We start from the raw sequence: 27,702 nt of genomic DNA, 5'->3' as shown, positions 1-27,702 counted from the left end.
CATCGTTTATCTTTGTTCCACTGCTCAAGTAAAGACCCTATATATATTAAACGTAATGCATATATAACCCACCTCATAAATCAAAGGGATTTTGGATATCGAGTTCCTCCTTTGAGTTCCTAACCATCTCAATCTACTATTCTCTGAAGAACATATACACTTTGTGCCATGGCGACCTCAGCAACTTTAACCTCGCCATGCGCGTTTCCCAGCGACAACCAGTGCATTACATGCAAATTTATGATCTCCGACCTCATTGACATTGTCCCAGCCGCAGACTTGGAATACAACCCTGAGAAGCATCAAACCATCTTCATCAGCCGCACCTTCACAGGACGCAAACCCAAGCATGGGATCTTTCTCGCAAACGAACTCAAAACTCAGATGCAAACGGATTTATCCGCGAAACATGGCGGCCAAGTACGGGTTACCCCCCTGATGGTGCAGGATGCGGCACAGGAGGACGTTATAACCATTCACTTGATGATTGATTTCCCGGAAGCAGCCATGGATGAGGATAGTACAAGAGAAGCCTTTTGCGGGATTGGGGAGGGTGATTGGAAGGTCATGTTTACGGGGAATGACCCGTTGAGCCAGAGGCTGGGCTTTTTCAAGGCTTTACAGAGGAGGGATCTGACGACCCAAGAGTTTACTTTGGAGCAGCTATGATTTGAAGACCATGGGCCTGATGTGCAGTTCGTTCGCGGGTTTTTGTATGCATTTCCTCTATTGCTAGTTTGATTGGCTGCGAGGATGAAAGCAAGCCGGTGTCTCGTAGGAAATTTGATATCCAACGTCTATATATCGATGCATCCCAGAGCTAATGTAGTTTCTCTGTCTAACGTTTGACCATCAACGGTGATCCAGATCCACCTTGCTCTAAACTAGAGAGCAGATCAAGAGAACTTCCGCAGAAATGGATATTGTTTTGGTTCTTAGACATTTCAATTGTGGCTTTTTTGTGTCAAAAGCATAAAGACTCAATCAATACCTTGTATGAGATCAAGACATCTACATGGCAGTGCATGATCCTTCATCACAGAATACAAAACAAAGTAATTCAAAATAAAACAAATCAAACCTTCAGAGTTTGTATTTTTAGTTTCAAAAACAATATGCCTTTGGCTGCGGTCGCCCCCTGTCTCTTAGTTCCTATATAAATATGCCTTCGCGTCGTGCGGCTCACCCAGCTGACCTTCTTTCACCATTCAGTCCTCTCTGGCTTTCGGCATATACCCTATCGTCTTGACCATGTCGTCTTCAAACCTGACTCCTCCTACCTGCCGCTTCCGAGGAGACCCACTCTGCAATGACTGCAAAGCCGAGTACATAGAGCCAGCAACAAAGGCTACCACACAACCTTCCACCCTAAGTCCACCCGAATGCCGATTCATTGGTGACCCTCAGTGTACCCGATGCAAATCAGCGTACGGAGAGCCTGGAGCGACAACCCCCAAGGTTCACGTGGAACAGACGAGCGCTGAGAAAAGTACCTGCAGTGCTAGACAATCAGAGCCTGGAGGCAACGGTACTGGTATCACCGGTGATGCGGGAGAGGACGGTGGTGACAAGCCCTGAAGCCGCGACCTGGGGTCTCGAGCTGCTGGTAGAGATGGGCGTGGGCGCTCGGTTATGTACTTGGAAGTAGGAAACGACTTTCGCGGGGTGGAAAATGCCGGATGAGAAAATGCAATTCAGGATGAAGCGATCGGGCGAATGGGAGTGAAAATATTCAAGCCAAGTGCTCTAGAGATATCCAACTACTTTTCTTTTGGCAATCTAAACTTCGATGTAGACAGAAATAAGGCGGGGTAGTTGCCACTGATGCACATGGACGGCGACTCGACTTACTGCTTTCAGTATCACTGGAGAGGCAGGGATGTTCAAGATGGATCCTGCAGACCTCAGAGAGGTCTAAGCTCAACTCAGCAGATAGAATGTCTTGAAGAATGCAAAAAAATGTCCGAAACTAGGCAGTTAGACACGTCTGGTTGATCTTGCAGTGCGTTCAATTTCTCGCTCGTGTAAAATAATGCCACTTGTTCTCAATACTCGCGGTTCCAGATACTAACTATCAGTGGTCATGACTGCACATAATAGTCTATAGAGCACAGCGAGTGCCAAGTATACCGAATATCGTGAACATGATTTCATGGTGTAGCAATAGACAGTCAGAACAAGATTCCAGCCCGCTTGATCTGCATTGTACCTATACCTACTTCGCTGCAGCTTCCATCTTCTTTCCTCGCGCGGTAAGTGATCAGCGTCCCGTAGGTACAGTTGCCCTGGAAAGCGACCTGACAGGTATGACATCATAGACCTACCGTAGCAGGCAGCTTAAGCACACTGCAGGTGAATAAGTTCCGGTCGGCATGTAGAGGGCAGTGGCATTGGATGATCGGGCGCTCTGCCCCCGGGCCTTAATCATGATGTACCTAGGTAGGCCATTGTTCGGACCGAAATAACTCAAGAAGAGGCAACCAAGATCCCGCCAGTGACAGCTTGAGTCAACGATCCCACCAATCGGAGCCGATGCCAGCAGGAACTATGGGCCTGGCGATGTCATCGTTACTCACCTATCAATTTCTTCCTTCTTTGCCTGCCATGCAACAGACACCTTTTTTTTTTTTTTTTTAACTTTTGCCCGGTTCCTGAGCTTCTTACCCGTCCACTCGGCAAACAGTCCAGGACCTACCTCTTTCAGACGCGCAACCTGTGGCGCCGTGACTCGTTTCCCCCTCCGATCTTCGTTCACTTGTCCGAAATTGAATTTTTATAGAAGCTCCAAAGTACCCGCGAGTTCTATATCGTTGGAGGATCGCTTTCCGCAAGATCTCGACCAAACTTTGGTGATGTAATTGTCCTCCATCGCAGCCAGCGCGAGGAGATACAAAAGCAAGAAGAGCTCTTCAGCAACAGATTTCTACTCCCACAGTCCTTCCTCCTCTCTCTTACCCCCGTCATGGCGCGCGGAGACAGCTACAGCACCAACAATAGCAATGGTACACACCCGCCACCTTCAACACCTTCTTTTCCATTCCCACTTCAAACCCCGAATCTAACCCTCACCACAGTCCGCTCGCACACCTCAAACACCTCCAGCGGCGCAACTACAATCAAACAGGATGACCTCCCCAACGACGCCCAGCCGGCCATGATCTCTCTTGCAGGAACAGGATCCCGCGCACCACCGAACCAGAACGTCGTCTACCTCCACCCTGACTACCTCCGCTACAACCCTCAATACGGCGAACAACACAAAGACGGTCCAGTTTGGAGTTTAGCACAGCCACTTCCACACGTTGTTCGTAATGGAATGCGCTCAGGATCGGATGGCTCCTCGGATAAGAAAGAGGGCGACACACACCACCAAGAACAAACCGACCGACCGAACGCCAATACGGGGCGGGAGCCAGCATCTGCTGAGCCACCAGCTGCGAACCCACCGGGGAATGAACAACAGCAAGGAAAGCTGGAAGCGCAAAACGCAACTCCCGAGAGCAGAGACTATTTCAACATCTGGGGCAAGTGGCGAGATGTTGTCCGCCGTGAATTAGCCGAGTGGCTTGGTATCACTCTTGCCATGACACTCGGTCTCTGCGCAGGCCTGTCAACCTATACATCGCAAAACCAAGCTGGCACGTTCCCCTCGCTGGCTGCAGCGTGGGGCTTTGCATTTATGCTTGCCATTTACGTCGCCGGTGGCGTCTCCGGTGGTCACCTGAACCCAGCAATCACAATATCCCTTTCCGTCTGGCGAGGATTTCCGGCAAAGAGGTGCACAACATACGTTGCGGCACAAATCCTCGGCGCGATCACGGCGAGCGGCATCGCGTATGCAATCTACCACGACGCGATCATCCAGCTTACTGTGACCAGTGCGGTACCTCAGAACCAGTCCACTGCAAAGCAGGCTATGCTCACTCTCCCGAAGGAATTCATTGCGCCGGCCTCCGCCTTCTTCACTGAGTTCATTGGCTCTGCAGTCCTCATCGGCGTTATCATGGCTCTTGGTGATGACACAAATGCGCCACCTGGAGCCGGTATGCAAGCATTTATCATCGGTCTCCTGATCACAGTCCTCGTCCTCGCTCTCGGATACACAACCGGGGGCTGCTTTAATCCAGCTCGAGACTTTGGCGCCCGCCTCGTCTGTCTTATGGCTGGTTGGGGCGGCGATCTTTTCACCGAGTACCACGCATGGTGGATTTGGGGACCCTGGGTTGCGGATGTCACCGGAGGTTTGTTTGGTGGATTTCTCTATGATTTAATCATCTTTACCGGTGGTGAGAGTCCGATCAACTACCCGGCTAGGCGCAGAAAGAGGGCCCTGCTCCTCAAGGAAAGGAACATCCGCAGCAAGGCAGGCCTCGGCCGGGATAAGATTCCTGACTTAGAGCGGGCGGCGCAGGAGTTTGAGTGATTCCTTGCCTATGAAAAGTTTGTACTTTGTTTTCTAGATTTTGTTTGATGGTATTGGGTTATCTATGAGGTATACGGTCATAGCGATGGTGTTCTGGTTTTGCTTCTTCTGATGAGCGCTTGTTCTGTTCTATACCCAGGGAGGTGATAAACGTGCTTTCTCGGAGTCTTAGAATCCTTTTCTGTATACTATTGACGAGATACGGCCAGTGAAACGATCTCATTACTGCTATGTCCCACATTATCCACCCTTTCGGTCATTTTCGCACCCCCGACTCAGTCTAACAATCATACCCCTCTCGCGAGAACTTCCTTCGACTACATCATATTTAAGTCCGCTTATCTCGCTAATTAACCCTTCTCCAACATACCCCGGCCAGCTCATCTCACTATCTAGACCATACCCAACCTCGCTCATTCCCCGAACTAGGTGCTACCCCCTCCACACCGTCCATCTCCCCCTCATAACCTCCATAGAACCTTACCCTGAACACACGTCTATTCCCCGTCTGGAATTGCTTCAGCTGGGCTAAGATGAACGGCACACTCGTCTGCGGCCGCCAAATTCCCTTGGCATCAAAGTTGACATGGAACGTCATCAATCCTTCCATGGAGTTCAGTACGTCGATTGCCGCGTTCCATGATCGGGGGCTGTTAAAGGGCCACCAGGCGTGTTCTTCGGATACGACATCGCAGGAGAAGGTTGTAATCACCGTGCGAGTTTCGAGCCTTAGATTGGTGATGCGGTTTATGTGGTGCCGTGGCATTACACTGGGTAGATGCGATATTACATCTGGGGATTGGACGCAGATTGTATTCGTGTACAGAAACGGGACGGTCTCGGCATATCTGTATCCAACATCAGTTGATGTAAGTCCGAGAAATGCCAATGCCAATGCAATAGCATCAATCAACCTAGAAACAGACGGATGCTTACATCAACCGACACGTCCGTAGAATATCAACATGTAGCACCGCTTGACCTCGACGGCGATGTTTTCCCAAGCTCGGGTAAGAATTTCTCCCCCTTTTCATGCCTTCCCAGCTACAGAGTGCGCTCATTTTGTCCTCCCAGCAACGATGGTCGCAGCCAGCGACATCGCCTTCGGCCTTGGTCTCGTAGCAGAACACGCTGGTGAAGCAGCGCTTCTTATTGTTAATCGATACGTGGAGTACTTTCCCCGGTGGAGCGAGGGTTTCTTTCCAGATCATCTCTCTTATTTCGTAAGGGAGTTTTACAAGAAGGGGACATTGCCCTTGGTGGTATGTGGATTGCGGCTTTTCCTTCCATAGCCCGAGCCCTCTTTTGCGTGGGTCGCGTAGCAGTGGTGGTGTCAGGGGTCGTCTTCGTTGTGGAAGAGGGTTAACGGGTGGTTTGCGGGACTTCTTGGAGTTTGCGTCAGTAAGGAACAAGGGTGTCGCCATTACTCCTTATTGTGTCTTGAGATCAAGACACCCAGGTACTGCGTGGGCTGTATATTGGCGTAGATGGTTGCTTGGTCAAGGCAGCAGGTCAGCGAAGGGGCCAAGTTGTCGTCTCCAGGTCACAATACGGACTCGAACCATGTTACGAATACGAGACTCGGTTTGGACTGGCTATGACATACATACATATGCTGGTAAATTAACATCCGTCTGCACCCATGTCTAGTGTATAATAGGTACAAGTCCAGAAAAGTGGAGATGGAACAATCACAACCCCTCGGTACTTAACCATTCCTCAACCATCTCCACAAAGTCAGGACTATACAGCCACTCGAGCTCAAACGCCTTATTGTCGCTCTCCACCTCCCCAGGCGCCCTCGGCAGTCGTCTCTTATCAATCTCTGCATTGAGCTCCAGCACTCTATCCACCCGCTCTTGTCTTCCAGCTTGCCAAATCTTCAACCCCTTTGCCAAATCCGCACCTCGACACCGCCGAAACACAAGCGCGAAGGTAAACACATCCTCGAATGCCTGGTTGATCCCCTGTCCTGCGGAAGGCGGGATCGCGTGCGCCGCATCGCCGAGGATAATTACCCTCGAGTGTTCCGAACTCCAGGAATGCACTTTCGGGACAACATAGAATGGCCACAGGTTGATATTCTCCGTTTTCAATCTGGCGACAGCGTTCTGTGCGACCTCGGGGAAGTCGGTGATATCTTGTCGTAGATAGTCGATGCACCACTCCTTGTCATTAAGAAGAGCATCCCATCCCGCGCGATCAAGTTCAGGTGCGCGCTTTGGGCGACCGACAAACACCTCGGACCCATCTGCTTTCTGTTGCGCTATGACGAAGGCGCCGTGCTTTGGGTTCAGAATTGTCACGGGGAGGTCGTATCCCTCGGGAAGATTCAGTTGGCTTGTCGGTACCGCCGCAGAAACTCCCATTGCTTTGGTGAAAAGCGGTTCAAGCTCTGGGTAGAGGTATTTGCGGACTTTGGAGTGGATTCCATCTGCGCCGACGAGGACGGTTGCTGTTTCAGTTGTACCGTCGTCGAATTCCCACGTCACGTTTTCCTTCGTTTCGGAGAGCACTTTGGTGAATTTTCTTTCGTAATGCACCTTGATGCCAGCTTCGGAAACGAGGGTCGTCAGCTCCTTAATCAGAGCACTACGGTAGATCCGCAGCGCGCGATAGCCGTATTTCTGTTCTCCTCCAAACTCATACGAGTCGAGAGGTTGGTCATACTGGGAGCGGAAGTAGAGGTTGTCAAAGTTATGTCCTTGGTTTTGGATTCGGTGGTACACGCCTAGGCTGTCCAGGATGCGGAGGGCGTTAGGCGATAGCATCAGAGCACCACCAATGTCAAGGGGTCCGGAACGAGCTTCGTAGATTGTGCAAATGATGGACTGTTGGTGTAGTGCGAGTGCGAGGGTGAGGCCTGAGAGGCCGGCGCCGATGATGGCGACGCTCTGGGCAGACATGTTGTAAGTGATTGCGTGCGGGATGATAACAATAAGGAGATTTGGTATGATTTGTGCGGTTGAGAGGTGTTGCTACCAGCGATTTATATAGTCAGTGGTATGTTGCTGCGCAGCTGAGGGTTGGCTGAGCTCGGGCACGAAGATCCGGATCCGAGGACATATCCGGCCATCTCAGCTTTATGCTCATTTCCATCGACAGCCTGCACTGATTCAGGAAGATCAGCGTCCTACCCACGGAATCGCTGTATCCGCTCAAAAAGTCGGAAAGAACTCATTAAAGGCACCCTCATCAAAGTCAAAGGATCCATTCATAAAATTGCTGAACTCCGTCGCCAGGGCGGAGGAATGACCGAGGAAATCCGAAAACTGTGGCGCGAAACCAGGGGTGAAAGCACCATTATCCAACGGTGTAAAGCCTGTCGAAGGGAAATGCTCCTGCGGTTCGTTAGCAAAGTTCAAACAAGGTAGGACCCCACTCACGATTGGGGCCTGATTGACATCAGTATGGGTGGGTGCAGGCTCCGACCATGAAGACAGCAGGTGCTCGCGGCAAACTGACAATGCCTTCATGACCCCTTGTTGGACCTGGTGACTCTTCGCTTTGTCCGGACCACGCGCGCGGAGATGTTGCAAGACGACGGAGAGTAACAAAACATCCTTCATGTTGCTCCCCGGTTGGTCTATCGTACGCGCTAATCCGTCAAGGGCGCGTTCGACGATACGTGACAAGCTAGCCCTTGTGTGAGGCTCTGGCCACGGGGCTGGCGCAAACTTCATATACTCGCATACATTGAGTGCAGCTTGCAATATATCGTTCTTACAGAACATGAACAAAAGGTCCCAGTACGCACTCGGGTTCCTGGGCTTGGCCGCACTTGTTGTGAGGCCAAACTGGTCTTGATACGACAGCAAAGAAAGCGACGATTCCAAGCAGCTGTTATAGGCACTTGGGAAATTGTCAGCGTCGCGCTTCAGAACCAGTCGCAAAAGACACAAAATGGGCCGGCGGATGAACAGGTCCAGGAGAGCCCGGTTCCACGCTACACCCGGTCCATCACCTAGACGTGTGCTATTGTTCAGTTTCAGCTCTACTGGCATGTCTTGCAGTCGCCCTTCTAACTCTCTGATGAGCTCTTCGGCCGAAGGTGACTCTCCATCAAAACCGGCGGTATGTACTGATGACATTGCTCTTATCCGCGAGGGCAGCGAATTAGCCAAGATTATCAGCCAAAGCGAGTCCGTCACCTCCGTTGTCGGTCTAGCGAGCGGGAGCTCAGAGGTGCTCTCGTCGTAATCATCATCAATAAGATTGGACGGAGTGAGCGGACCAAAGTCCACATCAGGAATGGAGGACGGCAATCCAGCCGAAATCGAAGCCTGCAACTCCATCTCCGCAATTGTCACCCACAGACGCCTTCGCAGCTCTCTTTGGTATGCTGAAAGATTGTTACAGGTGGAGAGATCCAGGTGAAGGCCCATCACCATGGCGGTACGCATCAGTGCGCCCGTGGCTTGCCAAAGCTCTTCTGGTGGCTCGCCCCGGAGATGCCGCGCAATGGTTATCAAGACGTCGGTTTGAAGCATCATAGGATCAGTGCGTTGTTTGCGAGACAGGTTCCGCAACCACGCTCGAACTAAATCGACTGCAGGCTTATGGAGATAGTCCCAGGCTGTCGGGTTTTCTTCCTTATAGTACTCGTCCGCCATGGCCCACCCAATCGTCAGAACCGCCGTCAGCTGCGGAAGGAATGCTAGCGATAGTTGGTCCTCCGCATTTGGATTGTTGCGCCACTCGGCATATTGTCGGCGAAATGTTGGGCGATGAAGTACGCGAAGAGTCTGTTCAAAATTTCCCAGATACAAGGCAACTAGATGGCCACATGCATCTTCTGGCGGTAGGTGACGTTTCAGCTCCTGGAGCTCTGGCGACGAGTCAATTTCAGAGGCTGAGTCAGGCGAATTTGCCGGAACACCCGACTTTCGCTGGATGAACTGGGTCTCTCTGAAGAGCCTGAAGACTGGCGAGTCGTTGTTGCAATTGTCGGCAAGAAAGCTCTTTGCTGCTTCGCACTGATGGAGTAGCGTTACGCGATGGTTCTGGCCATGATATCGGGTCCGTGTCCCTTTGACTCCCAGCGTGCCCAAATAAGGACGTGCAGGGAGCGAAGGCACGACTGGAGCTGGACTGGTCGTTCCGGTATGGGCCTCAAGGCCTCCGGCCATAGAAAGACGCTCCTCGACCCTCCTCAATCGTTGCTGCAAGTCCTCGATGATTCCAAGCCCGGGCACAGGTTGGTCAGCCACTTCCGACCGAGCTCGTTTAGCTGCATTCCCAACACCATTCTGGAAAGCGCAAGTGGAAGGACATCCAGCCTTGGTGCAATTCCGACAGGGGGTGACGCGGTCGCATCTGAGCTTCTTCTCACGACAACGAAGACACGAGATCACCGGTCGCGGTCGCGGTCGCGGTCGCTTGCGGGGCTGATCATCTGACACGGTCTGCCCTACATCGATGGAGGACATTTTTAGGTATAGTTAGTCTTTGGCCAGAAGAGTGAGCCTCCCCTGGCTCGGGCTTGTTGATGCGCGTCAACCACCGTGGGCACCACTCACGCTATGCTGGATCCAGTTTAGCTCTCCGGGGGCTATTTTTGGCCTGTTCTGTGCTTGACCTCGCCACCACAGGCAACAGAAGCATTGCATCTTCTCTGATATGTCGGATATCCGTAGTGGATTGGCCAAGCTGATACTAACTTTGTCACTCAAGCCGAGACATAGCACTTCGACTATATGTATATATCCAGAAACAGGAACCTGCACAATCTAGTTCGTAATAACAACACCCTCTCCATCCCACTCATCTCCAAGCGCAGCCTTAACCAAGAAACTCGCCACACTCCCCCTTGTGGTACTCGCCATAAGCGGAACCCCCTTTCCATCATCTTTCCATATCCTAACCTCTTCCTCCTCGGTGCCATCTCCTCTACTACCCTCAACAAGTCTCCCCGGCCGCACAAAAACAAACCTCACTCCGGCATCTCTAACAATCCTCTCAACAGCATTATGATCTTCATAAGTATACCACATGTTACTCTTCTTCATCAATAGCTGCAAAGCACAGGACATGTTCTTCCAGCTTTCCCCCACACCAAAGGCTTGTAGGATCACCGTCTTGGAGACGCCAAACTCGGCCATGCATGCTAGGATATTCTTGTTGCAAACTGTCATGAAGTCTGGTGGGGTGGTCGGTGCTGCAAAGGGCGAGTCGCTGGCGCGTGTAGAGGCGAGAGTGACGATGACGACGTCTGGGGTGTGCGGTGGGGTGAAGGTAGTGCGCAGATCGGCGAGGGATGTTGGTGTTCCTGATTTTGTTCATCAAGTGTGTACGGAGTACGCGGTGGAAGATCGTGTATACCTTTGAACACTGTGAGACCTGCCCTGGGGTCTCCTCCTAGAGCGGAAGGGTTTCGGGCAAGAGCTGTGACGTCGTGGTCTAGGGTACAGTTAGCGACATCTCATACTGCAGGTGGTGTTGAGATGTACTTCGTGCCAGTAGTTCATCGATGACGAGTCTTCCGCAGCGTCCGGTGCCGCCTATCACGATAATGCGCATTGTGCTTCTGAATAAAATGTCTCCGGTATGTCTTGTGGAAGTCTCGCACTATAAGTATAGGGTTGAGGGTAGATGGCTGGCCGGAGATAGAATCGGATCCGACCGGAGATCGTCCCCTGGGGAAGTGTTGCGCGTAAAATTTAAGCATACAAGAGTGCAATATGTTGGCTACATCACATCTGTCACAGCGCCTCTATCGAGCAAGATTTTTGCAGTGGCTCTAAAGCCGGCCCTGCCGGCCCACGACAACGGGGTTTGCCCATAGTGGTCGACGTGATTGGTTGCCGCCCCGCTGTCAAGGAGAATCTTCACGCACTCGCTATGCCCCAATTCAGCTGCTTTGATGAGCGGTGTTCTCCCCTGTTTGTCCGGTAAGTCCACCAAAGCACCGGCATTGACTAAAATTCGGACAACCTCATCATGACCCTCCTTCACGGCATACGCCAAGGGCGTAGCGCCGCCTCGGTTGCAGGAGTTCAACGAGGCGCCTCTGTCGATCAGAACAGTAATAACTGCCGTTCTTCCAAGTCCAGCTGCCATGGCTAACGGAGTCTCGCCCTCATCATTTGTGTCTTCGAGCTCTTCCGGGGCGATCTGGAGAAGGGCTAAAGCGTGGTGCAAATTCTCTACGGCGGCGTAGTGTATGCGGTTCATAACACTAGTTGAGCTATATGTTGAGCAAGTTGCCGGTCGTAACTTCTGCTTGTCTCCTAGGAAGGCTAATGTCAATGCCTCGAGGGCGATCTGTGTATCGCCTTCCATATGATCGGCCAGTCTCTTTGTGGCATAGGATAGCAGAGGGTATTTTTCGTAGAGGTCACTAGGGTCAAAATCATCATTAAAAGTCTCTAGCGACATATATCGGAGACAAGTGCCTGCGATCTCAAGATGCAGTTGGGGAAGATAAGTTCTGTTATTTCGTTCAAAATATTCCTTTGCCGTGTAGTGAACTAGACGCATGATGCTTGTTTCTTGATCGACTGTTATTAAACCGGCACATATTGAGAGCAGATAGGAAGGGGATGTCAATCCGTCAGGGTGGATATCGGTGTCTCCCTCGCGAACTGCCAGGGCATGTTGCACCTGCACGATGCTCAAGGGCTTGACTGCGCCAACAATCCAGCAAAGAGTTCGCAAAGCCAAAGCTAGAGTGTCGGAGTTCTGACCCCGTATTCGCTCCATTGCCTGTTCGTATATCGCGCCAGAAGTGGTCGGCAGATTCTCTAGACCCTCTTTGAGATCCCTGACATTGTGCTTTGTGGCCAGAAAGTTGACGTGGAACTGAGCATGTAGAAACCTACAATGCACAGTAGATTAGTACGCATGACCCGTACTGGAGTCCAAGCACTACTTACATTCCCTGTGCCTTTTCAACAACTTCGTCTACAATCCTCAGGCGAAGCTCCTCATCCGTGTTCAGTGAGCTGGCGAGGACGAAATCATGTCTCTGGACTTCCGAGGCCACATACGTTCGGATATCCTCCCCAAATGCTGTGATCCTCAACCAGTCGTCTTCAGTGAATGACTCTTCAATCGTGCCGATTGGCCGGCAGGTAACGAGTAGGCTGACATCCCGTTTTAACTGTTTTAACACATCTATCAGGTTGTTCCTGTTCTTCTCGTCCTGGCATTCATCGAGCGCGTCAACCACGACAAATATGCGAGGAAAGCTCGAATATATAGACTTTAGAGCGACCAAGAGCTCTTTCACGTTGGGTGCCGTTTTGTGCATTCTATGAGCGAGGTACATCTCATCGACCCGGGTTGGTAATGTGGAAAGCTGAAGGCATAGCTGACGCAGCAGCGATTCAAGCAGGTCTCTTGCCGTGTATCGTTCGTTGTACGTGCAATATATGTATGCGAGCCCCCCTTCGCTATGGCAGACTGTGCGCTGGAGGTGGTCAATTACGCTAGCTGCGATAATGGTCTTTCCGGCACCAGGAATGCCAGGACAATATAGAGTTGACTTCTGTGTATCAATCCAGTGTTGGAACCGGTCGGACTCGAGGAACCAACTTGCTGTTCCAGGTTGGCGTCGAGATATCATGTCGTTCTGCTTTGAGGTATAATCCAACCGAGATAACCAGGAAAGGACTCCCTCTCGGTAATGCCCTGCAACCGATCAGCGTCAACATCGCAACTTTAGAAACCAGGAACAACACCCACTTTCCTCCGCTGACAGAATAGTTTCCTTGACCTCCTTGATGCTATCCTCAATGTTGCTCAGCTTATTCAATACTGGAAAGCGATTCCATCAACTTCCATTCCCTCATATACAGCAAGTTGAGGTCGAACATACCTTGTTTAACTGGCGGGAGGCCCTTGATTCCCTGTTCTGGAACGAGAAGCAACAGCTCTTTTGCATGTGCTGCCGATGTTATAGCGGCATACGGCTGCCATGCCTTGTTCTTGTGCGAGTCGGCGTAGTCGCAGATGCCGCGTATCACCAGACATGGAAACTGATCCATCAGGCCTCCAGGAATGTCGTCAACTACAGCCTCAAAGCAGGGTAAGGCACACTTACCGGCAGCTTCCATTTCAAAACAAATAATGCTCGCCTCCTTGGCCCATTTGTCTCGCAATATAGCATCCCGCATCACAGTATTACCGGAGCCAATTGTCCCGTAGTGAACCACGGGGTTGAGAGAGTCGCGCTCCTCTCTGATAATCAGATTCTGTTGACTCTCACCAAGGCATGCTTTGCAGGTCTTGCGGCCCTCGACGTGGACTGTTTCCGCCTTAAAAAGCTTGTCCTTCTCAGGGCCTGGGTACTTGAAGCGCTTGGACATCCCTGGGTTCCTATGAATGGCTTCATCCACTAACTGTGGGATCCGATTTCCTTTCCGGTCATGCTCAAACCTCAGCCTCGTCAGAGCGCTCAGTATTAATGCTGGCGGCTTGTTTAGTTTTCCACCAGCATGGACAAACTCTTTACTCTGTATCGCCTTGCCGAAATCGTACTGCACGACCGCCTCTGACGTTTTGCTGTGTAAGCTGACGACAACATCGCCAAGCCGTATATCTTTGACTTCACCCTCGTCACCATCATCAGAGTCACTCTCTTCCTCATAGTCCGACGTCGCCTCTTGTCTTGGTGGGCCATATTGCGGAGCGCCGCCGCCTATACCAACCATTAGACCAAACCGGATCGAAGGGAAGCTGTGCAGCATGTTGTTCGCAACCGACGCTGCTGAAACCGTTCCCGTCGTTTCTGCGGGTAAACATGCAATTGCCACGTTATGACTACCTATGCGGCCCAGAAGATACGAGTTTGTGTCTTGCTGGCTGGCAGCAGGAAGGATCGGATGTTCCTCATCCAACATGGCGGCGGCCGCCAGCAACTCCGGGTCCGCGAGAGCGCATATCCACCCGATCGAGTAATCGTCATGCGCAAATTGCCGGGGAAGCTCGGACATAGTATTTGCGGATGGTATGCAACTTATATGCGTTGAGTGAAAACCTTTCTTGGAGGATTTGTGAGGCGGGGTAACGCTCCCCGGTCGCGCGCTTATGGCTGGACTAGCTCATTATAACCTCCATCTCGCCTCTCTTCCCATCCTCATTCTCGTGCCAAACAAGCGAAGCTTCGACGTCGTCGTTGTCGTGCAAAACAGTACACGGGCAGTTCCTACCTCAGTCTCCGCACTCTGCTATTTCGACTTGACATGCAAGATCATGCCTGCATGGCTGGTTGTCCCATTGGCTCCGTAATTGCACGAGACTACCCTTGCTATCTGGATAATCATATTTCTAGCACTAGCGTAGCACCTCCCTGGCGCATGGCGCGTGTCATCCAATCTCTGGTCCGATCATATTCGCGTAAGCTGTGCCTTCTCACTGGGCCCAGCTGTTGTTGTATTGAGTCCTCCTCGGGCAGTGGGAGCGAAGGAACGTCAGTTTTTTCTGGATAGGAAGTCTTGTGCATTAAGAAGCTTGCTTTATAAGGAGACATATGTACAGTGCAACGTAAATACGGGTCAAACACAATATGGAACTTCTATCACAACTAACCTAACAACTCCTCCCTTAGCACCCTCTCAATCTCATCATGGTAGTGCTTCATCGTCTCAGGCTCCTGATAGCCATCGTTAAACTGCGACACCATCCGCAGTCTATCCCGGAACGTGTAGATATGCAGCCCGTTCATACCCAGCACAACATCACACGCGAGCTTCCAGTCATGAACAACAACACCATCACCGTACGAGCGCTGCAGATAATTCTCGACCAGTCCGAGGCTGCTCACCAGCGCGTCAGTGGGAATAGGTGCGCTTTGGTACTCGGGACTCTTGACGACCTCAGTGAGAGTGGTCGTGAAAGCGTCATTGACTTCAAGAATATATGGATTCTCCTTGATTTGGTTGCGATAGTAATGATTGAGATGCTGCGTAAGCTCCCAGAAGCTGGCGGGGAGATTGATTGAGTAGGGAAGAGGAATGTAGTAATTCGAGGCAGCAACTGTGTTGTATGGAGGCGGCAGGTATTGGCGGATGTTGAACTCACACGGGGATGTATAGCGTGTAGTATTGCTGTCCGAGTCTGCGTACTTGCTGAGGACACGGATATATGCAGCATGTACCGCCGCTGTAACCGTGATGCCGCGTTTCTTGCAAGCGACAATGATGGCCCGTGTTGTTTCTTCGTTGAAGACGTGCTCGAGGCTCTGGCATTGGCCTGCCGGAGCCTTTCCAATCTTGGACGGAAAGCCAATAGCAGGTAATTTGGTGATGTATTCGTATAACAACACAGACCCTTGCTCGACCTGTTCTGGCGTCAGGTCCTTCGCCCCGATAACATCCTCCAACGCAGGTGCCAGGCGGGTGTATTCCTCGCCAAAGGTAAAGTCGTGGTTCGGGTTTGTCAAGGCTCGAAAGTACTTATCCCACCACATAATGACACCAATCCCGTCGGCTGTAGAATGGTGTACGTGCAACACCAACTCTGAGGTTCTCGGAAGGTAGTACAACGTTGCAGGTTTCTGTTTCCGGCCCTCGCGATACAACTCTTCCGCATCGCGTTCGTAATCAACGACGAATGTTGACTGGAGCCAATTTTCGAGCTCGGTGTCAGTGGCGACCTCGTAGACCTTCTTGCCTTCTTCAAGCGTGGTTGCAATGTCGGGCTCTTCGTACCGGATTTGCTTCCATGCGTGCCGAAGGGCGAACTCCGCATTAGCAATATTTAGTTCGACTTTCACTTTCGAGAAAATATTGTATTGGAGACGACCATCATAGAGAGCCGCTGAAATGTTTCCGGTATAGGCGAGGTATTCTTCCATCCCTCCTAGGGGGCGCTCCCAGCGGGTGGTGGAGACTTGTGTCCAGCCCATTGTATATAAGGTGGAGTTTTGCTGGCGAGAGTAATCAAGGTGTAGTACAATCGGTGATCAAGCGCTCTTTATAGTCTCACGCCAGGTTAGAGTTAGAGCACCATGGATCTGAGGGTGACCAGGAAGGAAGAATTATGGTCTTTTCTCTGGACCACTGGTTGGAACTAAAGATTTTTGTAGAGAAAGATATGGAATGACACCATTACCCAAAGAGAAAGATGCGTTCGGACGAATTGCATCGGAAACCGAGCTTTGTGGAGTCACCGGACTAACGGCTATTTCTCAATATTGGGCATTATGAAGCTGGGGACTGCGCTGTGTAATATATATTACCAGCTTAGCAAGCTGCCGACACTTCTAGCCTGGAGGTGGTAGGACTAGAAAACCATGATACGAGCTCAGAGCGCGCCGTATGCTACCTGATACGGCTTCATCAAGTATCTTCCAGTTGGTCATAGCGTCCAATCAGATTGTGTGGTTTTATGGTTCAGCCCCCAATCTGAAAGACCATGACGTTGCGCGGCTGTGCTTGCGAGCTGGAATTGTTGATTCTTAGCCTGGAAGTCTGCTGACTCTATTTCTCACCTGGGATCTACCTAGGTTTTTTATGTCATTGATCAATGTCATACTCACGGCTACCACGGAGAGTTGTTGTGATAGTTAATTGGAGTAGCTCACTACCAACCTGTCAGCAGTAGCACTCGTCCACTCCCCACCTCGGCAGCTATTGAGGTCTCTCAGAAATGATTCCTCTCTGGCTGTCTCGGCAGAAGTGGAGTGTTTGCCTCCCTCCCGGCGTCACGAGAAGGTACCCCAGGACGACCTGTTCTCGTAATGGTGGGTGAACTTTGACTAAATACTGTATGCTCACCTGCCTTCATGCACGAATAGGGCTAAGACGAAGCTTTAGTGGTGTATACTATATCTCTTACGTGGATTGTTGGATATATTACCGCTTATTGTGCCCGACTCGAGGTTGAATATCTTCCATAGCCTTTTTCATGGGAGTTACCTTCCGGTTGGCCGTGCGTAGCATCATATTGCTTACCGAGATCCTTTGTGTCTGTGAATGTAGCTCCATATTCCGCTATGGTTTGTCTACCTCGTTGAGCAGCCGCATTGGTGGTGGTTGCCCCATGGTGTCAGCTTGTCCCTTCCCTCCCACTTTTCTCCTGTCGTCGGCTTGCTTCACCATGCACATCGCAATATAGGGTCAGGGACTCTTGAGTTATGATGTTAGACTTCATATCAATCATGACACCGAATAAATAAAGGCACACCCTTGTAGGTAATCCGAATCGACAGCAATATATATTTGAGTGAAGCACAGGGCGAAAACAAGAAAGTATTAATTCTCTTATCCACGAGGACCAAGACCAGTCCAACTGACATGAAGGCATAAGTTTAGTTAATCAACATAGTCTAGAGTGCTGTTCCATGTGTTCAGAGCAGTGTGGTGTCCTTTAAAGAGTGCAAAGACCATCTCGATTCTCTGTTCCGAGTTATCTCCGAGCGCCAAGACTAAAAGCTTGGCCGTGTATGATTGGCGGGAGCGGACATGACTAATATGAGCAGACGTTGATTGGTCAGAGCGGATAACACCTCCGCAGTCTCCGCAGCGTAACCCAGGCTCTATAGTCTATACCACTCTTCAACACTTACATGACTTTTCTAGCGAGGAGCAGCCAGAGCTATTCTCAGTGGGCTGTTAAGCACTGCTGTCAGAATGATTATGCCTCAGATAGGCCTTTTGATGGACCGGTGTGCCAAGCTGAGCAGGCAGCTGTTTAAACCCATCTGCAGTAGACGCGATCAGTAACCTGCTCCATGGCCCTCTTATACTCCTTCATCCCCGGACTGGCATACAATTAGGCCACGGCATCCCACCGAGAATAAAGTCGTCAGCATCAAGTTCGTCAACATAATCAACCCCAAGCCGTATACTATAGTCCTCTGCTTCGTCCTCACCAATAACCTATGATGCGATCACAGCAAAATACGACCGCGCAGCAGCAGCAGCAGCAGCAGCAGCTTGCTTCGGATAATGCTGATTTGACTCTTTAGGCTTCCAGGGCCATTGCACATGGCATGTGCATACTCATAGTATATCGACGGCTCGTATGATGCGTTCGTCATTCTTTCTCACTCACTCAAGCCCTGCCACATAAGCTCCCAGGGAACGGCGCGAGCGAAGCGCGGGTTGTATTTGTCGCGGTTGATGCTGTCGATGATAATGAATTGGCCATGAGTAAGATGTTTGCGTCGCGGGGTTAGATTCTGCGGATGCCTGTCCAACCAATGCAGAATCCCCTGGCCGTTGGTGCTGACGAGGACGGTGTATAAAGTGGATCTCGATCACTGCTCGTAACTTGTAGGGTCAGAATTTGTGTGAGAGAGGATGGTGTTGGCGCATGATTTGAGCTTTACCTGGCCCCGGCGTTGCTGAATGTATACCGGACCGGAGATGTTGCCTGAAGCTTGATATCCATTAGTCAACAGGTTCTATGATATTGGATTGCTCGCTTTCAGATTACTTTGATGTAGACGACTTCTTTTCCATCAGTCGAAATATGATAAGTGCCACCAGAACACTCAAACTGCAACCTCACAGAATGAGCATCTAAAATCCGAGTCGAGTGGATGATGATTGTCTCAAAGTACAATTCGGTTTCATCTTCAAGGGTGACCTTGGGCGGGTCGTCGGGAAATGAATACTTGACGTTTGTATAATGGGATGAAAGTAATCTTTCGATAGGAAGAGGCTTTGACCATGGACATGTGCCAGCTCCCAGTGTCATTGGAGTACTTCTGAGCATACGCAGGTCGGCTTCTACTTGCCCGAGCCATGGTGGCGTCGGGAAACGAGGCGGCATTGATGCCTGGTCCGATTTGGGGCTCAGTGCGTTCGTGATTTTCTCCTAGAGCAGTAAGGTATACTGACCCCGCACTAAGCGATTTAATGAGTCAATTCCCCGGAGCAACCCAAGAACAGTCCCCAGGGCCAGCACAGAATGCCGCCTCGCCGGTCCCACGCTAAATCCCATCATGGGTGCACCCAGTGCAAACGACGCAGAATCAAGTGCAACGAAGCTCGCCCAGCCTGCGCATCCTGCAGACGGAAACAACTGCCGTGTGCTTACAACAGTGTGGCACCACAGGCCGCTCCTCCTCTCACTGGTGATGCTGCTCTGATACGACAAGTTGCCTCGCCCCTTGCTCTCCAGGATCTGGAGCTGTTACACCACTGGCATACGCTGACTGCCGCCTCCCTCGATAATGCGCCGATTGTACAGGATATCCTGCGCACCGTATTTCCGCAGGAGGGACTGGCGTCTCCGTTTCTTCTGCACTCGATACTTGCGGTAGCTGCTTTACACAAAGCACAAGCCATTGCAGAGGAGAGGCGAGATCATTATGGCGCACTTGCGAGGGCACATCATAATATGTCGCTCGTACTCTGTGGTCCATTCCTCAATAGCATCACGCCCCTTAACTGCCACGCTTTGTTCGGCTTCTCCTGTCTGGTACCAATCTTCGTCTTCGCTGCCCACTCGACTGGAATAAGCCGACTCAGAAGCTTAGTCGAAGTTGTTGATTCCTTCAAGCTAATTAGGGGCACCTGCTTCGTTGTGGATCGCGCTCGGCCTTGGATTAACGAGGGCCCATTGCACCCGCTGCTGCGAATTGGCCACTACCGACAGGAGCAAGCATCTGCCGCAAAACAACGGGCGTTAAATCTATCGTCACAGATCATGGTAGCTATAGAGAGAGTGCCTGAAGTAAGGCAGAACAAAGATATTGGCACCACTCTTTCCAGCCTCTTACACCTGCTGCATATCTTTACAGAGACCGGCGACGCCAGGGCTATTCTATCCTGGCCATGTCTGGCCAACCCGGAATTCTTTGACCTGGTTTTTTCCCATGATCGTGGCTCAATGCTTGTACTCTACATATTTGGTCGCGTTCTGGGGGTTGTTCCTCTGCTTTGGTGGCTTGACGGGTGGTCTTCATTCTTGGTGGAATTGTGCAGGGATTCCATGGTGCTGGTAGACCAAGAGTTTCTCGACTCGATTACCATATAACTGAAAGCTCCCGAATTAGAGTTAGTTCTTACGCTAGCTTGTCGCTGATCATTCGATGCATCAAGAAGTCACAAGTATAGGTCCTCCTTCGAATGGTATTATGTACAGCCGTGTTTGCAGTATGTGGATGTTGTAGGCAGCAGAACACAGTGCCAGATTGCTTGCCCCCTCACCAACTTGGGCCATTATAAAACCCACCATAATGGTCCTTCCCCTCTTCATCTCATTGGGGCCCATAAGGTCCTACTGCCCACCCTCCTCCGCCAACCGCTGAGTCGCAGTCTTCGTCTTATGGAACCTCCACGGCTTGATCCTCCGCTCAAACAACTCATCCAACTCAGCAGCGGATCGTCTGATTATAGTTAGCGTGTAACCAATTGCCGATGGCAGCGGTACGAACCCCTTTGTCTCCGGAATCAAGAACCACATGCCCAAAGCAAATGGGAAACCGACACCCGCATAGAACCAACCGGTCTTCAGACGCCAATTCCATTCGTTCGCATTCGTCATATACGGCACCAAGACATTCATTACCACGCCTACCACACAGGTTGAAGCGGCGCCAAACCCGGCCGTGTACGGTCGCAAGCGCTGGGACGAGATTTCACCGATATATCCCCAGCCTGTTGCTCCATTGGCCGCCAAACCAACATCTGGTCCCGTTAGCTGTTGTGAACACGGTGAATTCGCAGCACTTACTCCAGAAGCAGGCGAATAAAATAAAGATATAAGTCGAGGCCTTGACCTCCGGCACAACACCGACGATTCCGATCGCAATGCAAGATAGCCATGAAAGAGTGGTTCCACTACACGCGAGGATTCTGCGGCCGGTGAAGTCGACAATTGTCACCAAGACCAGTACGGTGCCGATCTGAATTGACGAAGTGATGACCTTGACACGGAAGGGGTCGTCGATTCCAGCTTGCTGGAAGAAGTATGTGCCAAACGTCCCGAACAAGGTCAAGCCGATGAATTGTTGAGACATGTTGGTCCAGAGGGTAATGAGAGTCCTCAGTCCGTTGACCCCTCGGAAGATTTCATACCAATGCTCGCGACGCTGTTCGACGGCAAGGGCGCGCTCATGCTCGGCGGTCATGACGAGGACCTGCAGCTGGTGTTCGACATTATAATCGTCCACGTCACGGTGCAACTTGACAAGCTCCTTCTTCGCCCTGTCCAACTTTCCAGCGGTCACGCACCACGCAGGGGTCTCCGGCACTAAGAGGTAGATGATCAACATGAGACCAAGCTGGCCCCATTGCGTATAGATAGGCGTCCTGAAATCAGTCGGATTGTTGCGTGAGAGATTATGAAGCGCAACCTGGGCGAAGAAAGACCCCAAAGTCCACCAGAGACTATAAGACATCAACAGCGCGCCACGAATGCGTGTGGGCGCCACCTCGGCGATATAGGTTGGAACGTTTGACTGAACACACCCGACACCAATTCCTGCCAGGAGTTTGCCAATCAACCAGCCCTGCCACACGGTGGTCACAGACTCAGCAATCACACTGCCCACCAACACCAGCCAGTATGAATACATCGCTACCTTCCGCCCATACCTGCTCGAAAGGAAAGGTAAGGTCGTCATCCCGATGATCTGACCACAGGACATGATCGAACTCCACCCGCTGAGAATGGGGGAGGCCAAAGCGGGAGAGCCATCGGCAGACGTCTGCGTCGCGAACTCCTTCACGAAGCCCTTGTTTGCAATAATACTGGCATTGATACTGCAACCGTCAGCAGGGATCACTCCACGAGGTAGTCAACGTACCCAATCTGGTAACCGTCTGTGGCAGCGCTAAAGGCCATAGCAAAGCACACCAGGGTGGCGATCTTAAACTTTTTAATTGTCTCGATAACACCGAGGTGCTCATAACCACTCATCAACTGTCCACGATTCGCTGCATCAGCAGCCGCTTCGTTCTTGACGGGCACATCGGTGGTCTCGACATGTTCGAGCGGAACGGGTTTCTCTTCCGGACGTGCGGATGCCATCTTGGGTGTTCAGGCGTCACTTCTTGGTGATGTCGGGGTCATAGATGAGTCACGGCAGTTGAAGTCATATCAACGATGATTTTGACGCGGGCATAGCGTTCTTAAAGTCCGCTGTCAGCCTGCATGGAACATCTACCACCGAGGTGGCTTGGTCCCGTGAGAGGGCACGAACCACCGAGATTGCCTCGCTTGAGCTCTACCCCCTACAATGTCCATATTCTCTGTTGCCATGCGAGCCTCGTTTGGCTGGGGCCGAGGTCTCCGGAGCTGACTGTGTCCCCGGGCTGTATTGCGGGGGTGGGTATCTGGGGATGGGAGGCGAATGGAATCGGTGTAGCGAGCACCAACTCAAAGACCGACGGCGTATGAGCACCTGAGTACACTGCAGGATTCTGATGGCAGTGGACTCTCTGGCGCCTCGAAAACTTTACCCGATGTGGTAAAAGTCACGACGCCTTGGGGACGGTCGGGGTAGTCGTCGGGGAACCCTAGACCCTCTTGTAAAGCAGAAAAGGCTGTCGAGCCAATTAACGGCATTATCCATTGGCATTCGGCCTGTTAGCTAAGCGGACTAAGGAGATCTAGATGCAACCTATGACATTCCTTCGCTAAGCTCTGCTGAAACATGCTCCACAGTTTACCGCTGCGTTTTCCGACGCTCCTCAAAGGTCTCCTTGAGATACCACGCCGACTTCTTTGGGGTTCGCACCAGCGTCTCAAAGTCCACATGGGTGATTCCATAGCGAGGGCCGTAGCCAGCTGACCACTCTGATTACATATTAGCACTGGCACATTGGCAACAAGGGGGAAAACATACCGAAGTTGTCCATCAAGCTCCACACGTAGTAGCCCAGGACTTGAACTCCATCCTCAAAGACCCCTCTCGAGATAGCATCAAGATACAACCCTAGATACTCCACCCGGAACTGATCATCCACCGCCTCTTCCACACTCATCTGACTTTCGCCAGGCACGGGACAGCCATTCTCCGTCACGATAATGGGCACTTTGTACCTGCTCCAAATCCAACTCAGCAATTTCCGGAATCCCTGCGGGGCTGTTCGCAGCCAAGGCATGCCCGAGACAGGCCCAACGGCTCGCCCCTCACTGTTCGTGGAGAGCTCCTCCACATTGCCGGTACAGTCTTCCAATGGTGGTGCACCAGACAAAGCACGCGCGAACTTAGTAGAGTAGTGGTTCATTCCGTAGAATTTGTGGGAGGGCGCCAACTCTCTCAGCTGCGCCAGCTCGCTTTCGGTAAATCTGGGAAGACGATCCCCGAGCTGATTTCGCATGACATCGGGGTAATCCTTCCCGAGGAAGACGGGGTCCGCGAACCATGCGATGTAGAATTCCAGACGGCGTTGCACGGCCTCGTCGTCAGCGGGGTTGGAGGCGTCCCACGGCTCATACCAGTGCCCGTTCAGCACGATTGAGATGTCGCCTTTCTGCTTCGGCGCAAAATCCCGGGTATAGAGCGCAACAGAAGCCATGTGAGCAAGGATAAGCGAGTGTCCAACGATCCACGGCTCCGTGGCACTATCGCCACCAGTAGCCGTACTGCGGCCAGGTGCAAGGACACCAGAATGATGCCCAAAGACCGCAACGATATACGGCTCATTGAAGGTAACCCACTTGGTCACTCTATCACCAAATCGCTCAAAGCAGATTCTCGAATAGTGCTCGAAATCCGCGACGAACTCCTTCGTGTCGAGGAACGCCCCGTAGCGGTCGAAAAGAGCTTGAGGTATATCCCAATGGTAGAGCGTGACAACAGGCTCAATTCCCCGTTTAAGAAGTCCGTCAATCACTCGGTTGTAAAACTCTATTCCTTTTTCGTTGACTGGATCATTTCTTCCACCAAGGGGGATAATGCGGCTCCAAGCGAGACTGAACCTGTAGACATCGACGGCCAATGAAGCCATGAGATCCAGATCCTCCTCAAGGCGGTTATAGTGGTCGCAGGCGACATCACCATTCTCGTTGTTTGTGTGCGAGGGCGTGAGGTGGCTGAATGTGTCCCAGATCGATGGGCCTTTTCCGTCAGCGCTCGGCGCCCCTTCAATCTGGTAGGCGGCCGTTGCGGTGCCCCAGCGGAACGTTGGAGGAAGAGGGAGATTTTCGACTGCAGGCAAAGGGTCGTAAGGTGACTCTTGAGGAGAAGTCGAGGAGGACGGCTCGAGGGCCTCAAACATGTTGATATTCATCTTGGTGGTATCCATGACTGCGGTGTTTGGTCAGAGTTGGGTGTGGACTGTTGATGGTTCCGAGTTAAAAGCCATGAGGGACAGGTAAGATATAACTACATCAGGGCAGCGAAGATGCATGGGTTGGCGAAACGATGATCGGTGGATTCTCTGTGGATGTCTCCAAATACCGAGCATGGGGTCCTCGCGGTATCTGGGCCCGAGAGGGGCATAAGACGAGGATTCCCACCACAAATAACATCTTCTTTCATGGCACTCTCTGACTGCTAATAGTCATGACTCGAATAATCAACCTCCGTTTCGAGCACTATAACCCACCCAACACCCTGGGTGTGGAGGAAACTCGCCCTCGGCTCTCGTGGCAGTATGCGGACAACCCCAGCGACTTCAAACAGGCCGCCTACGAGGTTGAGGTTTCTGAAATCATTTCTGATTCTCGAAGCACTGTCATTTCTTTAACGAAGAAAGCCTCTTCTACTAGTTATCTCGTCCCCTGGCCCTCGTCACCCTTGGCCTCACGCCAAAAGATCGCAATTCGAGTGCGAGCATGGGACCAAGGCAATTATCTCACCGGCTGGAGCGACCCAGCATACCTCGAGGTCGGTCTCCTGAACCGCTTCGACTGGCAAGCCACTCGCATCGCCGCACCATGGGGCCCAGAAACATCAGCGCCAGATCCAGAGCAACTGTACCGCAAAGAATTCCATCTTCCTGCTAGAATCAAGGAGGCGCGCCTTTACATCACCGCACAAGGGGTCTATGAGGCAGAAATTAATGGGAGTATTGTGGGTAACCACTTCATGTCGCCTGGGTGGACGACCTACGATGGGAGACTACAGTACCAGACATACGATGTCACCGACTTCCTGTCAAACGGGGCTAACTGTATCGGGATCCGCGTTGCGGAGGGTTGGTTCTCCGGAAGAATTGGCTTTGAAGGTGGCTATCGGAATATTTGGGGGAAGCATACTGCGCTCCTGGCCCAGATGGAATTCACCCTTGACAGTGGAGAAGTGCAGACCATAGTCTCAGATGGGTCGTGGAAGGTGACCAAGGGCCCAATCCGGCTCGCGGAGATTTACGATGGGGAGAAGTATGATGCCACCAGGGAAATCGAAGGATGGTCGTCTGTTATTCCTCGTGGGCCGGGCGAGTTGCTCTGGTCGCCGGTGCTTGTGATGGCTGATCTGCCCCAATCTGTGAAACTGACCAGTGGTTTCAGTGAGCCAGTTCGACGTATTGAAATCGTTAAGCCAGTCTCGAAATTCATTACACCATCCGGAAAGACAGTTCTTGACTTTGGCCAGAATCTGGTTGGATACCTGCACTTGAAAAACATCAACGGCGCGGAAGGAGACAAGATCACCCTCTCTCACGCCGAAGTACTTGAACATGGTGAAATATGCACCCGGCCACTCCGAATCTGCAAAGCTGTCGATGAATACACTCTCAAGGGTACACCGGATGAGGAATACGCTCCCCGATTTACATTCCACGGTTTCCGCTATGCCCAGATCGACAACTGGCCGTCAGCAAGCGGGAATCTTGAATCCTCTGCCGTCGCGATCGTCACCCACAATGACATGAAGCGGACTGGAGAATTCTCCTGCTCCCATGATCTCATAAACCAGCTATTCCAGAACATCATCTGGGGGATGCGTGGAAACTTCCTCTCTGTCCCAACCGACTGCCCCCAGCGCGACGAGCGACTCGGTTGGTCCGGTGATCTTGCACTCTTTGCACCAACAGCCGTACTTCTGTATGACTGCTTCAACTTCCTTAAGAACTGGCTCATCGATGTGGAGTACGATCAAAAGGTGCTCGGTGGTGTTCCGGCAATGGTGACTCCTAACAATACCCTCCCTGACCCAATATGGTGTCGACGCGTTCCTTGTGCGATATGGCATGACGTTACCATCCTGGCCCCATGGGCCTTGTATGAGGAGACTGGTGATGAGAGTATTCTTGCGCAGCAGTATAACAGCATGGTTACGTGGATGAGTAAGGTGCCACGCAATACAGATGGGAGTCCGCATCTGTGGGATAATACGGTTTTTAATCTTGGGGTATGGCTCTAATCTTTCGCAGCACGCTGCATCATAGACTAATGCTATCAGGATTGGCTTGACCCCGCCGCTCCCCCAAACGCCCCGTGGAAAGGTGCAACAGACGCCCGTCTAGTAGCCAACGCCTTCCTCATCAACAGCTTAACCCTCATGTGCAAGATCACCTTAATTCTGAACCAAGCTAGCGACCACGAACACTTCAAAGCCTGGCACGCCGCCGCCCTATCCGAATTTCAATCTGAATATATCACCCGCAACGGCCGCCTCGTCTCCGACTCCCAAACCGCTTATGCCCTCGCTATAGTCTTTAATTTCTTTTCTCCCTCGCAACAAGCTCACGCAGCAAAACGACTTGTGTACCTTGTGCGCCGCGACGCCTTCAAGATCTCCACCGGCTTCGCGGGCACCCCATATATCTGCGAAGCACTTGCGCTTACGGGAAACCTCAATATTGCATACTCTATGTTGCTGAATACTGAATGTCCAAGCTGGCTATACCCTGTGACCATGGGCGCGACGACTGTTTGGGAAAGATGGGATAGTATTCTCCCTGACGGGAGCGTGAATCCCGGGGAGATGACGAGTTTCAATCATTATGCCTTTGGCAGCATTGCGAGGTTCTTGTTCGAGAGGGTAGCTGGGCTGCGACGGGTTCGTCCGGGGTGGAGCGAGTTTAGGGTCAGACCCGGGCTTTGTGGGGATGCTTTTCGTGATGCGAGGGTGGAGCATGAGACGCCTTTGGGCGTTGTGAGGGCCGAGTGGGAGGTTAAGGGTGATAAGGACCTTGTGATCAAGGTGTCTGTGCCGTATGGTACGACTTGCGAGTTGATGATCCCCGAGGGGGTCGGGGAGAGGAGTGAGGTTCTTGGGGCTGGAGACTGGGTGTTCCAGTCATGCATCGAGAGGGGGTGGGGAGGAGAATGGCCTGTTGCGCCGTTGCCGCCGAAGTCATAGTAATAAGTCCGGAGGAATAGATTCCCTGTTAAGGAACGGCCAATCAAAGAATCTAAGCTAAGCGCTCTCCGACAATAGCACAGTCTGCATAGGCGCCTGAGGTAATGCTGCGCCAAGTGATGCA

The 27,702-nt window shown here is 51.7% G+C and overlaps 11 protein-coding genes across 11 annotated transcripts; 4 read left to right on the top strand and 7 right to left on the bottom strand.

Moving 5' to 3' along the window:
- Positions 1 to 168: 168 nt before the first annotated feature.
- BJY04DRAFT_214756 (uncharacterized protein) lies at positions 169 to 669 on the top strand (the record flags this gene model as incomplete). The annotated part of the gene is made up of 1 exon (XM_073715295.1): positions 169 to 669. One exon carries the CDS (start codon positions 169 to 171, stop codon positions 667 to 669), a length of 501 nt encoding a protein of 166 aa, XP_073574688.1.
- A 2,293-nt stretch (positions 670 to 2,962) lies between these two features.
- BJY04DRAFT_205541 (putative aquaglyceroporin) lies at positions 2,963 to 4,423 on the top strand (the record flags this gene model as incomplete). Its single annotated transcript, XM_073713608.1, has 2 exons — positions 2,963 to 3,002; positions 3,075 to 4,423. The coding sequence occupies 2 exons, from the start codon at positions 2,963 to 2,965 to the stop codon at positions 4,421 to 4,423; spliced, it is 1,389 nt and encodes a 462-aa protein (XP_073574687.1).
- Positions 4,424 to 6,040: 1,617 nt separating this feature from the next.
- On the bottom strand, positions 6,041 to 7,620 carry BJY04DRAFT_180929 (FAD-dependent oxidoreductase). The gene has a single exon (XM_073710130.1). The coding sequence runs from the start codon at positions 7,327 to 7,329 to the stop codon at positions 6,115 to 6,117; it is 1,215 nt and encodes a 404-aa protein (XP_073574686.1). The 5' UTR covers positions 7,330 to 7,620; the 3' UTR covers positions 6,041 to 6,114.
- BJY04DRAFT_214753 (Zn(II)2Cys6 transcription factor) lies at positions 7,582 to 9,852 on the bottom strand (the record flags this gene model as incomplete). Its single annotated transcript, XM_073715294.1, has 2 exons — positions 7,582 to 7,764; positions 7,810 to 9,852. The coding sequence occupies 2 exons, from the start codon at positions 9,850 to 9,852 to the stop codon at positions 7,582 to 7,584; spliced, it is 2,226 nt and encodes a 741-aa protein (XP_073574685.1).
- Positions 9,853 to 10,152: 300 nt separating this feature from the next.
- Positions 10,153 to 10,942, bottom strand: BJY04DRAFT_214752 (NAD(P)-dependent oxidoreductase; the record flags this gene model as incomplete). The annotated part of the gene is made up of 3 exons (XM_073715293.1): positions 10,153 to 10,691; positions 10,745 to 10,822; positions 10,873 to 10,942. 3 exons carry the CDS (start codon positions 10,940 to 10,942, stop codon positions 10,153 to 10,155), a joined length of 687 nt encoding a protein of 228 aa, XP_073574684.1.
- Positions 10,943 to 11,110: 168 nt separating this feature from the next.
- Positions 11,111 to 14,358, bottom strand: BJY04DRAFT_214751 (uncharacterized protein; the record flags this gene model as incomplete). The annotated part of the gene is made up of 4 exons (XM_073715292.1): positions 11,111 to 12,239; positions 12,298 to 13,054; positions 13,109 to 13,180; positions 13,242 to 14,358. 4 exons carry the CDS (start codon positions 14,356 to 14,358, stop codon positions 11,111 to 11,113), a joined length of 3,075 nt encoding a protein of 1,024 aa, XP_073574683.1.
- A 494-nt stretch (positions 14,359 to 14,852) lies between these two features.
- On the bottom strand, positions 14,853 to 16,624 carry BJY04DRAFT_180922 (uncharacterized protein). The gene has a single exon (XM_073710129.1). It carries the CDS (start codon positions 16,269 to 16,271, stop codon positions 14,949 to 14,951), a length of 1,323 nt encoding a protein of 440 aa, XP_073574682.1. The 5' UTR covers positions 16,272 to 16,624; the 3' UTR covers positions 14,853 to 14,948.
- A 2,658-nt stretch (positions 16,625 to 19,282) lies between these two features.
- Positions 19,283 to 20,353, top strand: BJY04DRAFT_214749 (Zn(II)2Cys6 transcription factor; the record flags this gene model as incomplete). Its single annotated transcript, XM_073715291.1, has 1 exon — positions 19,283 to 20,353. One exon carries the CDS (start codon positions 19,283 to 19,285, stop codon positions 20,351 to 20,353), a length of 1,071 nt encoding a protein of 356 aa, XP_073574681.1.
- Positions 20,354 to 20,596: 243 nt separating this feature from the next.
- BJY04DRAFT_232390 (putative MFS alpha-glucoside transporter) lies at positions 20,597 to 22,400 on the bottom strand (the record flags this gene model as incomplete). Its single annotated transcript, XM_073719748.1, has 4 exons — positions 22,128 to 22,400; positions 21,053 to 22,083; positions 20,754 to 21,006; positions 20,597 to 20,705 (listed from the first exon to the last, which is right to left on the bottom strand). Exons 1-4 carry the CDS (start codon positions 22,349 to 22,351, stop codon positions 20,597 to 20,599), a joined length of 1,617 nt encoding a protein of 538 aa, XP_073574680.1. The 5' UTR covers positions 22,352 to 22,400.
- A 588-nt stretch (positions 22,401 to 22,988) lies between these two features.
- Positions 22,989 to 24,558, bottom strand: BJY04DRAFT_232389 (glycoside hydrolase family 1 protein; the record flags this gene model as incomplete). Its single annotated transcript, XM_073719747.1, has 2 exons — positions 22,989 to 23,119; positions 23,169 to 24,558. The coding sequence occupies 2 exons, from the start codon at positions 24,556 to 24,558 to the stop codon at positions 22,989 to 22,991; spliced, it is 1,521 nt and encodes a 506-aa protein (XP_073574679.1).
- Positions 24,559 to 24,833: 275 nt separating this feature from the next.
- BJY04DRAFT_232388 (alpha-L-rhamnosidase) lies at positions 24,834 to 27,578 on the top strand (the record flags this gene model as incomplete). The annotated part of the gene is made up of 2 exons (XM_073719746.1): positions 24,834 to 26,624; positions 26,676 to 27,578. The coding sequence occupies 2 exons, from the start codon at positions 24,834 to 24,836 to the stop codon at positions 27,576 to 27,578; spliced, it is 2,694 nt and encodes an 897-aa protein (XP_073574678.1).
- Between the last annotated feature and the right edge of the window lie 124 nt (positions 27,579 to 27,702).

The sequence above is a fragment of the Aspergillus karnatakaensis genome (genome assembly GCF_047715665.1).
Source record: "Aspergillus karnatakaensis strain CBS 102800 unplaced genomic scaffold BJY04scaffold_8, whole genome shotgun sequence".
NCBI classification, from domain to species: domain Eukaryota; kingdom Fungi; phylum Ascomycota; class Eurotiomycetes; order Eurotiales; family Aspergillaceae; genus Aspergillus; species Aspergillus karnatakaensis.
This window is presented reverse-complemented; position numbering and strand designations above follow the sequence as displayed.

What these genes read in the sequence shown, in the direction of transcription:
- BJY04DRAFT_180929 (XM_073710130.1), bottom strand. Translation starts at nt 7,329, where the DNA reads ATGTCTGCCCAGAGCGTCGCCATCATCGGCGCCGGCCTCTCAGGCCTC.
- BJY04DRAFT_180922 (XM_073710129.1), bottom strand. Translation starts at nt 16,271, where the DNA reads ATGGGCTGGACACAAGTCTCCACCACCCGCTGGGAGCGCCCCCTAGGA.